This window comes from Toxorhynchites rutilus, chromosome 3, assembly GCF_029784135.1.
Source record: "Toxorhynchites rutilus septentrionalis strain SRP chromosome 3, ASM2978413v1, whole genome shotgun sequence".
Taxonomy (NCBI): Eukaryota; Metazoa; Arthropoda; class Insecta; order Diptera; family Culicidae; genus Toxorhynchites; species Toxorhynchites rutilus.
The window spans coordinates 89602033-89619803 of record NC_073746.1 but is presented as its reverse complement, the minus strand read 5'-3'; the positions used below and the strand labels follow the sequence as shown (position 1 = coordinate 89619803).

The 17771-nt window shown below is 38.1% G+C and overlaps 1 protein-coding gene across 2 annotated transcripts in view; it reads left to right on the top strand.

Moving 5' to 3' along the window:
* Window positions 1-17771, top strand: part of LOC129777142 (1-phosphatidylinositol 4,5-bisphosphate phosphodiesterase classes I and II) — a 339666-nt gene that overhangs the window by 291993 nt on the left and 29902 nt on the right. For both annotated transcript variants that reach the window (XM_055783222.1, XM_055783221.1), the window contains exons 11-13: window positions 16-284; window positions 9339-9552; window positions 9716-9873. In XM_055783222.1, coding sequence (XP_055639197.1) covers window positions 16-284; window positions 9339-9552; window positions 9716-9873 — 641 coding nt within the window. The remainder of the gene's footprint in view (window positions 1-15; window positions 285-9338; window positions 9553-9715; window positions 9874-17771) is intronic.

Here is a 17771-nt window from a genome sequence, read left to right as displayed (position 1 = left end):
CGTTTTTTCGAGCAGCCAGTGTAAGCTTACAAGTGCAACCACAATCACACAACCAGACCGCAACGCAGGAGGAAAACAACGCCACAGGCACACCATGCACGAACAGCAACAGTAACAACAGCAGCAACAGTAACAACAGCAGCAACAGCACCTCGATCACCACGACCATCACCGCTACCATCACCACCACCACCAACAATACCCTCTCCAACAGTACCACCGCCTGTACACAAGCAATAGCAACTGGTAATGGTGACGTGCCGCACCACGCACCTCCATTACAGGTACTTTGACAGTAGATTTTCTCCGCGAACGGCGAAATGGATCTCCACCAGCATTCTTTTTCGCTGGGGCGAAATGCACATGTTGCTTGCCGAGCATCATTCCACTTGTCCAGATGACAGTTTCAGGATAGATGCATTGTCTGGATGCTAATGATGTTTGCCCACGTATGTGGCTCGAGCATATCATTAGGACAAGTGGACGTTTTGCGCCCGCTCTGAGTACCCGTCAATTGGAGGGATGGTAACGTGACAATTGCTGCACTCGTTGCTAACAATGGTTTCAGCTGACACTTGGTCTCTGATTTTCGAGACGTGCATACTTGCCTGAGGAAAGAATAGTGTTTTAGATATAAAAGTTTTGAATGTCAAATTCAATTTTTGAGTAAGTTTTTTCTGTATTCAATAAGTTATTTTTCTTCGAAAATTTATTGATTTTCCAGCAGTTTTGTCGAACATCACACTTTGATCAGACAGACGGCGCTATTATAAAAAAACAAGTTGCAATCAACATTGGTTTTATGGTAGTGAAAATTGTAATTTTTGGTAACCTTCACCGTATATACAAAATTGTATTTTATATTATTTTTCTAGGCTCAAAAACTGAACTAAGGAGTGAATCGAAAAGTAAGTTCAAACTTTTATCAACCCAAAATTAACAATAAATGCGAATAAAAACAATTAAACAGTAGACTTTATTTGAGATTGATATACAAAAAAAAAGCCTCATATCATGAATTTCAGAAAAAAGTTATTTATTTTATTTTGTTCAAATTTTATTAGTAACTTGAGATTTTTGTCTCTTTAATTGTTACACTGATTTACGTACAAATGGTGCATTACTGATTTTAAAATTATTAACTGTTGCTTTGAAGAAATTCTTGAGTTTAACGACTAAAGTGCTCTATACATTTCCTCTTAAATACTGTTTGTGAATTTACAGGACTTAACTCATTTGGCAATGAATTCCAGTGTGAAGTTAGTTTCTGAAGTACAAACGACTTTTACGTTTAATACCACTCATCAGTGTTGACACAGTTCACGTTTCTGAAGCGGTTCTTCATATTCTCTTGAAATGTTCCATATTATGAGCAGGCTTGTCATTCTTGCGAAAGATTCCTTTAACAATCGCCCTATAACGCTCAATTGGTCGCAGCCGTAGACAGTTAAGTGGATTGATGTCTTTTTTCGACATAATCGATAGCTTTGATTCGTTGAATCATTCGATATGAAGTTTATGTTTGTTGATCAAATTCACAACATATTTGTCCAATATAGGGTCACTGGCACCTGATTTTGTCCGGATCGGGGTAAGTCTACAAGCGTGTTATGTATCCCAAATTTCTCAATAATCGCTTTCACACTTGCCGGTGAAACTCCTACTCGTTTTGCTATTTGATTATTACATCAGTACATCAAATGTGCAAGATTTGTTTTCTCACTTCGATTTTGATTCGCGCCATCTTCGTTGATACAATTTAAAAACCAAAAAAGTATATGGGAAAAAATTGACAGGAAAACTAACCAGGAGAAGCTGTGCGCATGTATAAGCGTATGTGTATATAAGTACAAGAACGTTACAAATGTTTGAAGTTACTTTTCAATTCACTCCTTATCCCATATCGAAAATAATTTGTCAAAATAACCGGTCGGAATTCCTTTATTGAGCCTACAATGGGAATGATTCTCTCGCAAAAACTGCAAGCCGATATGAAGGCACTCATGAGATTTTCAAGAATGCAAGAATTCGGAATCCTCATTACTGAGCTTTCAAGGACACTAGTACCGATACCATTCCAGCTTCGAGATTGAGGAAGGCATGAAGCATGACAATCGATTTGGTCAGAAAATAAACGATACCATCGGTTGTATAGCTAAGCTTTGAACAAAGAAAACATTCAATAGTTCCACCAGAGAAAGTGTTTTTTTGGATGAAACTTATAACCGGGATTCGAAGCCATCTAGGATTCCGGCTCAACACGAAGTGATGAAGACCAAAAAAGCTGCGATTTGTTATTCAGACAATTCTAGAACCTTCGAACAATACACTCTGTCCAACTTCTAGAGGACCACCCTGATTCTATTTCGTTACAACACAAACAGTTAGAATTTCAACAACATACACTGATACATTGAAGACTGCTTAGAATAAAGTATATTTAACGTCAATTCCGTTCAAAAGAGTTGTTTGTTTATTTATTGGGCTTAAACATGATAATTTCAGCTGTCCAGTTTCTATAAGACCACAAATTCAAATAATAATTTTCATTGATAATATAATAAATATTATCAATGAAAAATTCATTGATTCATCGTGACCTCATTCAGTTATACAAACCAGGAGACCTCATTCAGTTATACAAAACAACGATATTATCAGTGTTAGAATATGGCAGTTTTTGCTTCCGATCAGCTGCCAGGATTCATATTCTCAAGCTGGAGAGAATACAATATCGTTGCCTGCGTATAGCCATGGGGTGTTTGCATTCGACACATACAATGAGTCTCGAAGTTTTGGCAGGAGTACCCCCGCTTACTCTTCGGTTCACAGAATTATCCTACAGATTTCTCATCCGTTGCAAGATCATGAATCCATTGGTGATTGATAACTTCGAAAATCTACTCCAACTGATTCCTCAGTCAAGTTTTATGTCTTTATACCATGAGTACCTTACCCACGACGTGCACCCTTCACCAGGCATCTCCAACCAAGTTTGCTTCCCATACTTTTGCAATTCCTCTGTCATTTTTGACCTGTCCATGCAACAAAAAATCCATGGAATCCCAGATCATCTACGCTCCGATTATATTCCGCCGATATTTTCGGCAGAATATGGGAAAGTTAGATCTGACAAAATGTTCTTTACTGACGGTTCATTCATAAACGGGTCCACTGGCTTCGGCATCTTCAATGAAAATTCCAGTGCCTCTTTCAAACTCAAAGATCCTTGTTCCGTGTATGTCGCTGAACTGGGTGCGATATACTACGCACTGGGGATAATTGAAACATTGCCCATCGACCACTATTTTATTTTTTCAGACAGTCTCAGCTCAATAGAGGCAATCCGCTCAATGAAGGTTGATAAACGCTCATCTTATTTCCTAACTAGAATAAGACAACTATTGAGTGTTTTGGTCGAAAAATTATTTAAGATTACCTTAGCATGGGTTCCCTCTCATTGTTCGATTCCGGGGAATGAGAAAGCGGACTCGCTAGCTAAGGTGGGCGCTTTAGAAGGCACACTTTTTGAAAGGCAAATTGCTTATAATGAATTTTTCCACATTCCTCGTCAGTACACGCTCGTAAGTTGGCAGCGCATGTGGAGTGGAGATGAGTTCGGTCGTTGGTTACACACGATTATCCCTAAGGTCTCGACGAGTGCATAGTTCAAGGGATTGAATGTAGGTCGTGATTTCATTCGCGTGATATCTCGGCTTATGTTCAATCACTACAACCTAAACGCGCATCTCTATCGCATTGGGCTCGCAGCAAACAATCTTTGTGATTGTGGCGATGGCTACCACGACATCGAGCATGTTGTCTGGTCGTGTATCCGGTTCCATACTGCTCGCTCTCAGCTCTCTAGAGCACTGAGAGCACAAGGCAAACAATCGGAGATCCCCGTCCGGGATATCTTAGGTAGCCGTGATCCTGATCTTCTGCTTCATCTAGACCTGTTCCTCAGAAACGCCGATGTCAACGTTTAATGATGTTTCCTTCGTTGTGTCCCCGTTTTATATCCCTCCTATCCGATCGATAAACTTTTACTTAGTCGCGGCAATACATACACACACTCTTTACAGATACACGGGCCAAAGGTTGTGCAGTCCACTGATCATTCAACAAGAGCCAAAGGTTGTACCGCTCATGACAACTCTACATGAACTGATGATTGCGCCGGTTAGTGACCATTCTATCCTGGATTCCTCGAGTCGAGAAAGACGCACCACGCTAGATATGAGGTACAGACTAGGGGGGCGTTGCTGATTAAGGGTCAGCTGCATCCCAATAGGAAGTATCCCGTGTCGGGCACACGTACAGAGCATTGGAGATAGCAACATCCGAATTACGAAAACACTTGTAATACTAACCTCGAGCCAACCGCGAGTAATCGGTTACATATTACTAACATAGATAATAAGAAAAATTGTCAAAGTATTGAACACCCGGCCCCGTGAGGCTAACGCCATATGAGCCTTGATAAAAATATATATTTTGGAAAAAAAAATTCAAAATTCAAAACGATAGGCTGATTTCAATGTCAATAATTGGTAACCTTGCCATTTCGACTAATAACCTTGAGAATTCGTTGGAATGCTATTTACCAAATTCTGCTGAACGGATTTCTCGATATTTTTCCTTTTTTTTTCGAAATTGCGACCTTTAGTTCTTCAATCGTGGTGAACCGTTTTCCCTAAGTGTAGATTCTGCGTACAAGGATCCCCCCAAAGATTTTCAACAGGATTCAAGTCTGGAGAGCGAGCTGGCCAGTCCAAAAAAATAGGTTTTTGGCCCTTAATCTATTGCTTAATTTACTTGCTGGTATGAATAGAAGCATTGTTTTACTGGAATGTGAATTTTTTGTGACGATATCCGCGCAAAAACGGTAACAGAGAGGATTCCAGACCATGTGTGTAATCTTTGAATGATGTGAAAGCTATTTTGAGCTCTCCGGTTGCGTAGAATTCCGCCCAAACCATGCACGAGCCTCCACCAAAATTCCTGGTTGAAAAATACTGTTCCAAATACAACATACCATGTCCCAATGTCGGTTCATGTGAGCTTTGACAAAACTCAGACGTCTTCCGAGGTGAGATGGTGTGAGATGAGACGTTTTAACCTTTTAAACCCTCTTTTTGTGAGGATTTTTTACCAAAAATTGATGAATTGTCACCCGAGCAGTTAAGTAGTTGAAATATTGCTTTATTTGCACATGCGATTGTGAGGTATTCGAACCTGTTCCAGCTATTTCCTGTTTTTCCCGGTCAAAAAGCTTCGATTTACGTGGAGCTCTCACCATCTTACCGTATCCTTGAGGATTCGTCAAATAATTGAGCACTACTAGATTGGATCGTCCAATCCAGTGAGAATTTTTTCTGGTACCAACATTTTCTTAGTGAAATGCATCGATTTGTCTCTCTTCTCTCTCCGTGAGGACTTTTCCTTCGGCTTTTTCCAGATTTAATTGATCAAAACAACTAAAACAACGGATAATGTAACTGGTCTTATAGAAACTTGACAGTTGAAAATACGAAAACATACGTTTACGCTCAGCGCTTTCACACACACATACGAAAGTCATGCAGTGTATGGTAGTCACCAATACCTACACACTTGAAAATAAAATGAAGCTTTGTTTATTCACAATGACACAAAGCAGCAAGAACATGGTCATATAAAAGTTGGACAGAGTGTACATGATTGTCTAAAAATGAATTTTTGCGAATGGTTTCAGTGGCTCTTCATACAGTTTAACAACTGATTTTTACTCGCTATATGAACAATCCGTATAACAAAGTGAAAAAAAAACTGACAAAACTCTCCAAGTAGAAATATTCGGATCTCGCACATAATTTAATTCAGTTTCAAAATCTACCTATTTATTTTATATCGATGAAAGTACTTTCATAGAATCGAATATAGTGGAATAAATTATACCTAGGTTTTTATTCTACCCGGTACCCGCGAAAAAAAGTGCGTTAATTGAAAAATCCGTGTGAAGAAAAACCGCGTTAATTGGGAATCCGCGTAAAAGAAACATGGGTGTATAATGAAAATTAATAAAAATAAAAATAAAAATCGTGCTGAAACTCTCTAGGAAGCGGATTTGAACTGAATAATTGGGTATTACCTATACATATTTCCAACCAAGAAAATGCAAATAGAATTCCAAAACATGAAACATGTAACGTTTGTAGCTTTAAAAAGATATTTCTCATATCTCCAGGTGTTCATCTATATAAATTAAATGAATCGCCAAATGTGTTGCTAAGCACAAAACTCGATGGAGGAATCGTCCGATTCGAGCTGGCTTTATGTTGTTGTGTTTATCTCTGCCCATGGATCAATGTTACGATGAAAGTTTTGTTCGGAAAATTCGTGAAAAAAATCTTTCGAAGCGAATTTCGTCAGCTTCTCAAACGGTCGTCCAGAGCAAACTTATCCTTACCCATGAAAGATTACTGATTTAAGAATTTTTGCACAAATTCACATCATGACATAACATCATTATCACATTTTTTTTTTGAACTCGTTGTCGATCGCTTAGTAAGCGAACCCGCAACCAATGTGGCTACAAAGACCCCCTATGAATTTAAAAAAAAGGAATTTTTGGAAAAAGGGAAAAATTTATTTTTTAGACCACCCAAAAATGGAAATGAGCACCCTCATGAAAAAATAAAAAAATACGGGTTTAATATTTTGCGATAAGGAACAAAACTACCAATTTTCACGAAAATCTGAGAACCACTATTTTGGTTTGGCATGGAATGTCTGATATGGGAAATCGTTTTTTCCGAGCTTCCCGATCTTCACTCAGCCTTTCCTAATTTTTCTCGTCATTTCAAGTTTGATGTGGCAGATAGACAAACGCCATCTGTCGTACAGCAACATAAATATTTTCGTTCTGTTCGAAAAACGAATGACGTTTAAACAGTTCGGTTATTGTTGAGAAAAAAATACTAAAACAAATATAAAAAACGGGGTGGGAGTAGGAGGGTTGAATTTTGTCCTTCATGTACCTGACTAATTTCCGTCATAAGAGCTAAGTTCCATCGCAAGCACTGATTACCGTCATATGCTCTGATTATTCAGTAAAAAAAACTCGCGTTAATTGGAAAATCGGCGTAAAAAAACTGTGTTTATTGTAAAAAAACTCGTTAAAAAACCGCGTAAAAAACCTGGGTGTACTAATAAAAATTTATTTTTAGAAAAAAATTAAAATGTTCGCTCAAGGTTTTTGATTTACTTGCAAATAATATGTTTCTCCGTTACACGGAATACATGTGAATACAAGTGAATTTTAATTCATAATTTTTATTTTGAAAGCGCATTATTCCACCAGAGAATCCATTGCCATTTTCGCTTCACACCAATGGAACACGAAGATTAACTTTGATCTACAGGTAATTGCGTTATTTGCGTTATTTCACCTGAAATACAATCTCCACTGTCGAACAAAGATCATACAACGATGTTATTGTAAATGTATGGGAATTCAATTTTCTTGATTTTCCCATTTTCCTTCAGAGTTTTCGAAAACATTCCATTTTTTTCTCCATAACATTGATCTACGGGCAGAGACCAATATAACGAAATAAAGACGGACGATTTCTTCCTTGGATTTCGCGCTCAGCAACACATTTGGCGATCTATTTTTATCCATTGAGATTCTGTGCAAATAGGGATAGAAGATTTGTTGTTTGTACTAGATGGAGCGCTACGGTTGATCATTTTGAAAATCAATTGAATTTAATAAAAAAAAAAGAAAAAAATGAAGTACAATAAAAGAGATAAAAGAGATCAAATGAAGTACAATAAATTTCATAGCAGGAAACGAATTAATTAAGTTTATGTTCGCTTCTCGTTCAGGCCTGGAAATTTTTCGTCAAAAAAAATTCTTCCGACTTGCACGGTGGTCACGCGTATTCTGGAGATTGCCACTCACAAAACATTCAAGGCGTGTTATTTGGTATAAGAAATTTAAACTAAGTACACCTAATCTGAATCTAGTAATACCTACGTTGAGACGACGAAAGTTCCGCTGCGAAGGATAGTGCCATTCAAGAAGAAAAGGACGATACAGCAAATAGTTTTTTGATGACGGGTTGTACATTCACCCGCATACATACCGAGAATTTGTGATCTTAAGCCTTCCCGCTGAATATTTTGATTTTTTTTTATGTTGGTATTAATCTCAGTTGTCTTAATGTCAATTTTGGGCGCGATATGTCATTTAGTTCGTTTACAAATTGTCGCAGAATACATTTGGTGACTCAACTATGTCGTAAACATTGGTGTAAAAATGGTATAGAACATTCAAAGACGACCCAGAAAAGATGGATGATTTGCACCGTCAAAAAAAACCATCCACCTCTTAAACTGACTTAAACTGATTAAACTTGAACTGAAAACATCGATAAAATAGAAGGAATGGTGCTCGGAAATGGTCATTTAAGTTTTAAAGAGCTAGCCCGTGAATTAAATATCTCTCACGACACCGATCGTCATATTTTGGTTGACATTGTGGGCATGATAAAAGTTGTGTTACTAGTGCCAAAAAGGCTCAATTAAATTAAAAATCATCGCAATCAAGTATCAGAAGATATGCTTGAATGATCAAATTCAGATCCCGCGTTAATACAATAGTAGATACATTTTTTTTTCTTGTAACCTGATAATTTACAACAGTTACTTTTCCTCAATTCAAACTCTCTAAAATATTTAACAATTTTTACTCACTCACGATTACAACTTCACGTTTCATTTTTGCGAATAATAATGGCTAAAATATTCCTCATATTTTTCATTTGCGGAAGAAAATATTTCCAGGGCGATTTTATTGACCGTATCGAATAATCCGACAATTTTATAGAATAATGAAGTTGCGGAAGAGCACATTTTACTTCTCCTAGAGCTTTGATATTATTCTATAAAACTGGTTATTTTGTGTCGATGGTTATTTCACTGCCATAAAAGAAACCATAAGCAGCTCTTAAATCTCGTAGAGGCGAATGAACTGAAAAGTTTAAAGCCTCTTTAATCCAACATCATCATCATCTTAAATCGCGCATAAATACTGCCATTTCGATTGACGGGTACAACCAGATGCTCTCAATGGTCTAACAGACGATACTCGGCGGTTTTAGCTCCCCCCACAGAAAGCAACAAGATCCATTTAATCGCTGCTCACGACAGGAAAGTTCGCTCATAATTTTGTCTGGTCCTCCGGAAGTACGCATTCCGTCGCTCTGTTTTTTCATCTGTCTCTCTATTTCCTCTTTCTTGTCGGTCAACCCGCAAAACTGTTACCAACAATTATCCGCGCACGGGAGCAGCAACTTCGTCAGAGTTCAAAGGAGAGCACCGGCTCGTCGGACACGGACAGCTCGAGCGATGACGAGTCGATGCCGGGAACGCAAGTCGGACCAATTGGATCCACCGAGGCGGACAAGGTGCCGCAGACCAAAGAGACTGAAGCGGGCGCGGAGATATCCGCCCTCGTCAACTATGTTCAACCTGTTCATTTTAGTAGTTTCGAGAATTCCGAAAGTAAGTACGATCAACTCGTTAATTAAATGATGCCACAGGGAACAGCGAACAAAGCGGGTGCGCGGAAGCTAAGGGCGTGTAGCAGATAAAGCAAACTTTCTTTTTGTGTAATTAATTTGTATGCTCTAATAATTGTATTTCCATGCTAATGTATTCGCCACAGAAAAGGCACGTTTTTACGAGATGTCTTCATTTGACGAGAAGCAGGCCACCACACTGCTGAAGGAGAGGCCAATCGAGTTCGTCAACTACAACAAACATCAGCTATCACGTGTCTACCCGGCGGGAACCCGCTTCGACAGCTCCAACTTCATGCCACAGGTGGGTAAAGACGCACGAGCAGCCATAATCGTTTGGCTGGATCTCATTTATTTTTATTGCCATTAGTTATGCGACAGACGGAAGCTATTTATGTCGTTTCATCTCTTCTACTATGCATAACTACGGCAATGGAACAAAGTATTCGCGGTTTCGATGATATATTATACTGAAAACAGCAAAATATAGAATAGCAATATTCTACAAATTTGCAATCCTTTGATGGCATCTGAGGCATTCCACCAATCAACACGAAATTATTTTAGTTTCATATTTTTGAATAAGCTGAAACTTTGCCAACTCATTCGGCACTAGGTACAATGGCATTTTACGGTATTAATTTTTCAAATACGATCACGACTAATTCTTTAAAAGTGTTTATTCAAAAATGGTATCATTTTGGAAAATAAACTATAACCCAAAAACGGGTAATTTGATTGAAATGTTGTCTTACGCAAAGTTAAAGATTTAAATTTTGTGGTTCTGGAAAAGCTACGCGCTGAAGAAAACTTTTTTTCTTAACGAAGAAAATTGAAAATATGGTTTAAAAATGGAATATATCAAAAATTATTTTTTTTAACTAAATGTTTGACACAATAAAACCTAATAATAGATTTTTGTATATTACAGTGATTTTCACATAGGTCCTTTTGGAAAAGTCGTCTTGATTTAAGATGAAGATAATCGTTACTAATAGAAATCGCTTGATATTGATAATATATATTTTTTATTTTATTTAAATCATTTATTTTTACAGGCTCAGTTACATAGGTTTAAAGGAGCCGAACTCCTTACTGTATTGTTACTAGTATATATACATTTTTCCTTAATTCTAATGTTAATAATATAGGAAACCGATTACTCGCGGTCAACTCGAGTTTAGAAGGGTGACATATTTTCTTCAGGAAAAGGAGGGGATATGAGGATATGTTGACAATGATCACACTCACACTCTCAATCACACTCATCACACTCAATTCTTAAACCTATCTTATATCTAATACGTATTTACATTTCATCTTATTCTTAAGAAGGGATTCGATCTCTCACAAAGGAAAAGGAAAAGGAAAAACTAAGGGTATAAGGACAATCACACACGAAGATCGATAGCTTTAAGGAATACATATATTTGGGACATGTAATCAAGGTCTAACCGAGCCAACACGTCTCTCACCGGCATCATGGGCTGCCTTCCTTGGGCCCGAAGGGTGATTACTAAATTCGATCTGGCGACAAGATACAGCTCGCACGACCAAACAACGTGCTCGATGGCGTGGTAAGGTTAGGTGGTAAGGCCACAAACACAAAGATTGTTGTCGGCAAGATTAATACGAAAGAGTAGCGCATCTAACGAACAGTGATTGGACATGAGAAGGAGAAGGTGCGAATAAAGTCCCGACTCAAGTCCAGACTTCTGAACCATGGTTTGAGGCTAACCTTAGGGATAATCGAGTGGAGCCACCGGCCCAATTCATCTTCGTTCCATTTGCGTTGCCAGTTAACTATGGTATTTTTGCGGACTAAAGAATAAAATTCATTGAAGGCGATTTGACGCTGATAAATATCGCCTTCAATTGCACCTACCTTTGCTAATGAGTCAGCTCTCTCATTACCCGGAATTGAGCAATGTGAAGGGACCCAGACAAAGGTAATGACATAACAGCGTCTGGATAAAGCACTCAAAATTTCTCGTATTCTCTCAAGGAAGTACGGCGAGTGCTTTTCCGGCCTCACTGAACGGATAGCTTCGACAGAGCGCAGACTATCCGTTACAATGTAATAGTGTTCAACAGGTCGTGAGGCGACGCTGTCCAGCGCCCAGTGTATCGCTGCCAATTCAGCAATATACACTGAGCAAGGATTCTGAAGACTGTGTGAGGTGCTAAAAAATTCGTTGAACATTCCAAATCCTGTGGACTCATTCATAGAGGACCCATCAGTAAAGTACATATTATCACAATTGATATCCCCATACTTTGCATCGAAGATCGTTGGAACGATCCTCGATCGAAGATAGTCTGATGTTCCATGGATATCCTGCTTCATGGACAGATCAAAATGCACAGAGGAATTGATGTAGTCAGGAAAACAAACACGGTTGGAAATATACGAAGAAGGATTAACCTGCATGGAGACGAATTCATGATATGAGCTCATGAATCCAGAATGAAAATTTAGCTCGATCAGCTGCTCAAAATTTCCGATCACCAATGGGTTCATAACCTTACACCGGATGAGGAACCGAAGAGATAATAAATTGAAGCGATCTTTTAGTGGGAGTAGGCCTGCCAAAACCTCGAGACTCATGGTATGCGTTGAGGGCATACATCCCAACGCGATACGGAGACAAAGATACTGAATTCGCTCGAGTTTAATGAGGTGTGTTTTGGCAGCTGATTGAAAACAGAAACTGCCATACTCCATCACTGAGAGAATAGTTGTTCGATACAACATTATAAGATCTTCGGGATGGGCTCCCCACCAGGTGCCGGTAATTGTACGGAGAATGTTTATTCTTTGTTGACATTTTTTACTCAGATACCTAATATGGGCCCCCCAAGTACATTTAGAGTCGAACCAGACCCCAAGATACTTGAATGACATAGCATGAGTGATCGGTTTACCCAAAAGTTGAAGCTTTGGTTTTGCTTGTTTATGCTTCCTAGAAAAAACCACCATCTCTGTTTTCTCCGTGGAGAATTCGATCCCTAGCCCAATGGCCCAGGTTGAAAAATTGTTCAAAGTATCTTGTAAGGATTCTTGCAGGTCGGATTCGTTTGATCCTACGACAGACACCACTCCATCATCTGCAAGTTGTCTTAGGCTGCAATTTTGTGTAAGGCAATTGTCAATGTCGCTTACGTAGAAGTTGTACAAAAGGGGGCTTAAACATGAGCCCTGGGGGAGTCCCATGTAAGAGACCCGACTTACTGCCGAATCTCCGTGAGAAAAGTTCAAATGTTTCTCACAAAGCAAGTTATATAACATATTATTCAATAGAGGCGGCAGACCCCGAGATTGTAATTTGTCTGACAAAACCTCTATTGAAACAGAATCAAAGGCCCCCTTTATGTCCAAGAATACTGAAGCCATTTGTTTTTTTTTTGGCGTAAGCCATTTGAATTTCTAAAGAAAGCAACGCAAGACAATCATTCGTCCCCTTGCCCCTGCGGAACCCATATTGTGTATGTGAGAGTAGGTCATTCGTTTCAACCCATCGATCAAGGCGAAACAAGATAATTTTCTCCAACAATTTCCGTATACAAGACAGCATTGCTATTGGGCGGTACGAATTCAAGTCGGACGCGGGTTTTCTGGGTTTTTGAATAGCTATAACTCGTACTTGTCTCCAATCATCTGGAACAATATTAGGCTTTGATAATATTTTGATATCAATATGATAAAGGTCATTTCTTTATGTAACATTGACAAACTACAAAGGGCCCGGCCGGGTAAGCGAGTAAAAAGTGCCCCCAAACCAAATCACCAGCTGTATGGCAAAGATTGTATAGGATATTAACACGTTAAGCCCCGATTTTTTCATGCTCCGCTTTCCATTCAGCGCGCATCAAAGATACTTATTGTATAAATGAAAACTCAGGGTTTGCGCTTACCAACACATTTGGCCTTCCATTTTTATTTATATAGATATAAGATATGGAAATGCGTTATTTCGCCTGAAAATCCATTTCCACTTACGAACAAAGATCAATTTCGATAGCGCAAATATCGAATGGACTAACAACGCGTATTATGATGTAATTTTCGAACATGTGGGAATTGAATTTTCCGAACTTTTCGACCTTACTTCAGAATTTTCCGATTTTTCTCTCCACTATATTGATCTACGGGAAGAGACGAATACAACAAAATACAGGAGGCTAAAATCGGACCATCCCTTCTTCGGAGTTTCCGCTTACCAACAGATTTTGCCTTACATTTTTATTTATATAGATTTTATAACTGTCAGTCCCGGTCATTCAGCGCTTTCCTAACAAAAAGCTCAACGTCGGCCCCTATGGACCGACGCTGGGCTCAACGTGTTAAATAAGAAATTTTGGCGGTTTATTTGAACCCCTATGTGGTTTAACATAAGATCTAAGGTGAAAAACGTACTTTTTAATTTATTTCACGCCATCCTCAAAAGATTCGAGATAAAAATTTGAAAAAAATACTGAATATGCATCTTACTACGGTGTATCAAGAAAACTTATCAAAAATAATTTTTATCAAAAATTTAAGTACTAAAATAAATATTGAAATTTTGAATTTTTTTGGGATTTAGAGATTTAGTACTACTCTAATTCATATTTAAATGTGTTCCTACGGCTTTTCTAGATATGTGTGATTTTTTTCAGATTTTTTTCAGTGTTGCGCTGTACAAAAAAAAAATTTTTTATATTTCCAACGGGTCTGACTGGGTAAGAGAGCAAAAAATGCCCCCAAACCAAATCAGTACCATATATTTGAGACCTTAAATGGTGAAAAATGCGAATTCACGCCATTCTCAAAAGGTTTGAGAAAAAAATATGAAAAAAAATACTGAAAGTACATCTTACTAAGGTGTAAATATCTCCAAACAATTTTTTCATCAAAAAATGTAATAATAAAAAAAATTTTAATGTGCGGTACATAAAAATTAAATATATATTCTGGCATTTCGAAATTTTGAAAAAAAAATACAACTTTGAGACCCGCTTCTGTTCTAATTTTTATTTAAATGCGTTCGTATGTGTCTTTTTTTCTACATGTGGTGCAATTTTTTCCTGAATTTTTAAGGGCATTGCGAGAGACAAACATAGTTTTCCTCATCATCTTCATTTTTTTTTTGTATTTTCTTGAAATCGATTATTTTATTGTATTCGTGCTTTTCAATTGTAAGATTAAAATTAAAAAAAAATATAATAATTTGGATATTTTCAAGTGTTTTTCTCATTAATCCGAATTATCTTTCCACAAGGACTTTTTTTTCTCACATAGCTCTATCGTACTGCTGACTCCTCCTATGAATTTGGTAAACCATCTAAACCGAAGTACAGATAATCTCATATATTTCAAGATATGAGAAAAAAAATCTTTGTACAGCGCAATGCTCTAAATATACCGACAAAATTTAGACGTATAAAAAACAAAATTTAAATAAATATCAGAGCAGTACTGGTTCTCCAAATTCAAAAAAATTAAAAATGCCCAAAGGCAAATTTTTTCGCGCACTCCTCTTAAAACTTCAAGAAAAAATTACGCTACATGTGGAAAAAACAACACATACGAATGAATTTAAATAAAAATTAAAGCAAAAGTGGGTCTCAAAGTAATTTTTTTTTTCAAAATTTCGAAATGCCTGAAAATATATATTAGGCTGTTAAAAAAGTCCTGCGGTATTTTTTTTGAATTTTCATTTGTTCATAAAATTAGTTACAATCATCTGTTTTAAGTCAAATATGCGCCGTTTTGTTCGATGACTTGTTCCCAACGAGATGCCAACTTAATAATACCCCTGTTATAGAAGCTCGCTTCCTTATTGGCAAAAAACTCGGATAGCCAATTTTCACAGGCCTCTTTGGTGGCTAACTTCTGACTACCTAGATCGTTCGCCATGGACAAAAACAGGTGGTAGTCACTTGGTGCAAGGTCCGGACTATACGGCGGATGCAAAAGAACCTCCCATCCGAGCTCCCGGAGCTTGTGGCGCGTCACCAAAGAAGTGTGTGGCCTGGCGTTGTCCTGATGGAAGACAATGCGGCCTCTGTTTATCAAAGATGGCTTCTTCTTCATGAGTGCTACCTTCAAGCGGTCCAGTTGTTGGCAGTACAGGTCCGAATTGAGCGTTTGGCCATAGGGAAGCAGCTCATAATAGATTATTCCTTGACAATCCCACCAAACACACAGCAGAACCTTCCTGGCCGTTAATGAGGGCTTGGCCACCGTCTGAGCAGCTTCAGCGGGCTTCGACCACGACCGTTTGCGCTTCACGTTGTCGTAAGTGACCCACTTTTCATCGCCAGTCACCATCCGCTTCAGAAACGGGTCGATTTTGTTGCGATTCAGCAGCGATTCACATGCGTCCCATACATCGAGCTTCTTTGTGAATCCAAGCTTCTTCAAATGGTTAATAACGGTTTGATGACTTATCCCCAGCTCTTGGCCGATGCTACGGCTGCTACTATGCCGGTCTTTCTCCGCTAATTCAGTGATTTTGTCGCAATTTTCGACGACAGGCCTTCCGGAGCATGGCGCATCTTCGACGACCTCTACACCAAAACGAAAACGTTGAAACCATCGTTTTGCGGTGGAAATGGACACTGTATTGGGTCCATAAACTGCACAAATTTTATTGGCTGCTTGAGATGCATTTTTGCCTTTGTCATAGTAGTACTGTAAAATATGCCGGATTTTCTCTTTATTTTGCTCCATATTTGCGACACTATAACTCACGAACGACTTAACCAAACAAAACACTGCCAAGGACTATATTATAGCGCGCAAAAATACCTTTCCAACAAGCTATAGTATGACTCGATACAATGAATACAACTAGAACTACGCGCTTACAACGTCACCTCGCGGAAATACCGCATGACTTTTTTGACAGCATATATATTTTTTTTGTACCGCGAAAAACACTCTCAAAACTCTGAAAAGAATCACATATTTAGGTATAGTTATATATTAGGTATATAGACGTACAGATTGAACAGTTCTTTTGAATATAATTAGATGTTCCAGCTCTTTGGCTGGAAAACTCGCTTTAGTGGTCATGGGCTTAAGCGTTCTTTCTATAGTGTCACAAGTACCATACCCATGAGATGCTGCAAAGAAATTCAACGACTTTTTTTCGATTCTTGTACTGCGACGCAGCTCCATCAGACATAAAATACATTTTGGTGATTTTTTTTATGTTGATCGTTGTAGCTTCCTAGATTAGTTAAAAGCTTACACTGCTTACCCTGCTTTGACGACTGACATTTCTCGTTTATTCCCACAGCCACTGTTACGATATATTTGCTGGGAGAAAATTGATTCATTAATTTTTGAATGGGTCATGACATAGGCAGCATCGACAGGATTCGCATTTTTAAACAAATTTCACGACACTTCTTTTCGGAATAATAGGCGTGGTTCGGCTTCGTTAAGTCTTTCGGCCGTTACAAGACTTTCAGAACTTTTAATGTCAGGTAACACCGCAGTAGGTAACATTTTCGAACCTCCCGCCATAAACTGTTCCAACTCCGGGTCCGGGATGAAGAGCGTCAATCTATCAATATGTCGGCCTTTATTTTGCAAGTTCAATATGTTTTAATAGAAGGTTGAATAGAAAGCTCATTGACTTCAATTTGATATGTCGATTATCTAAATCGGTTCAGTGGTTCAAAAGTTATGGATTTTTGGAAAAAAGTCATTTTTGGAAAAAGTGAAAAAAAAATATTTTTCGGGTCTAATATTCTGCGCCAAAGAACAATTCTACCACTTTTCACGAAAATCTGAGAATCACTACATCGGTTTTGTATGGAATGGCTGATGTTCGCAAATGTTGATAGTTCTAATTCTCCTACCTAAAATTGTCATAAAATTGCGAATGAACTGAGAAGTTTAAAGCCTCTCAAAAAAAAAAAAACAAACAACCAAAATTGAATTTACTATACATAATATAAAATTACATTAGTTATGATTTTGTTTCGGGTAAATAAGTTGAAAATAAAAATACTACAAAAACAATCAATATAGTGGTTAGAGCAAAGTTGCGCAGGATAGCCAATACCTTTACAATACACTGTTGAAAATTGGGTTGGAAAGGAATTTGAAAAAAAATGCAAGTTCTCCAACATCAGAAAACTAGCAGTTGTTGACAGAGCTGCAATCTTTCATCAATATCACTGACAACTAACGAGCCACGTTAGTCA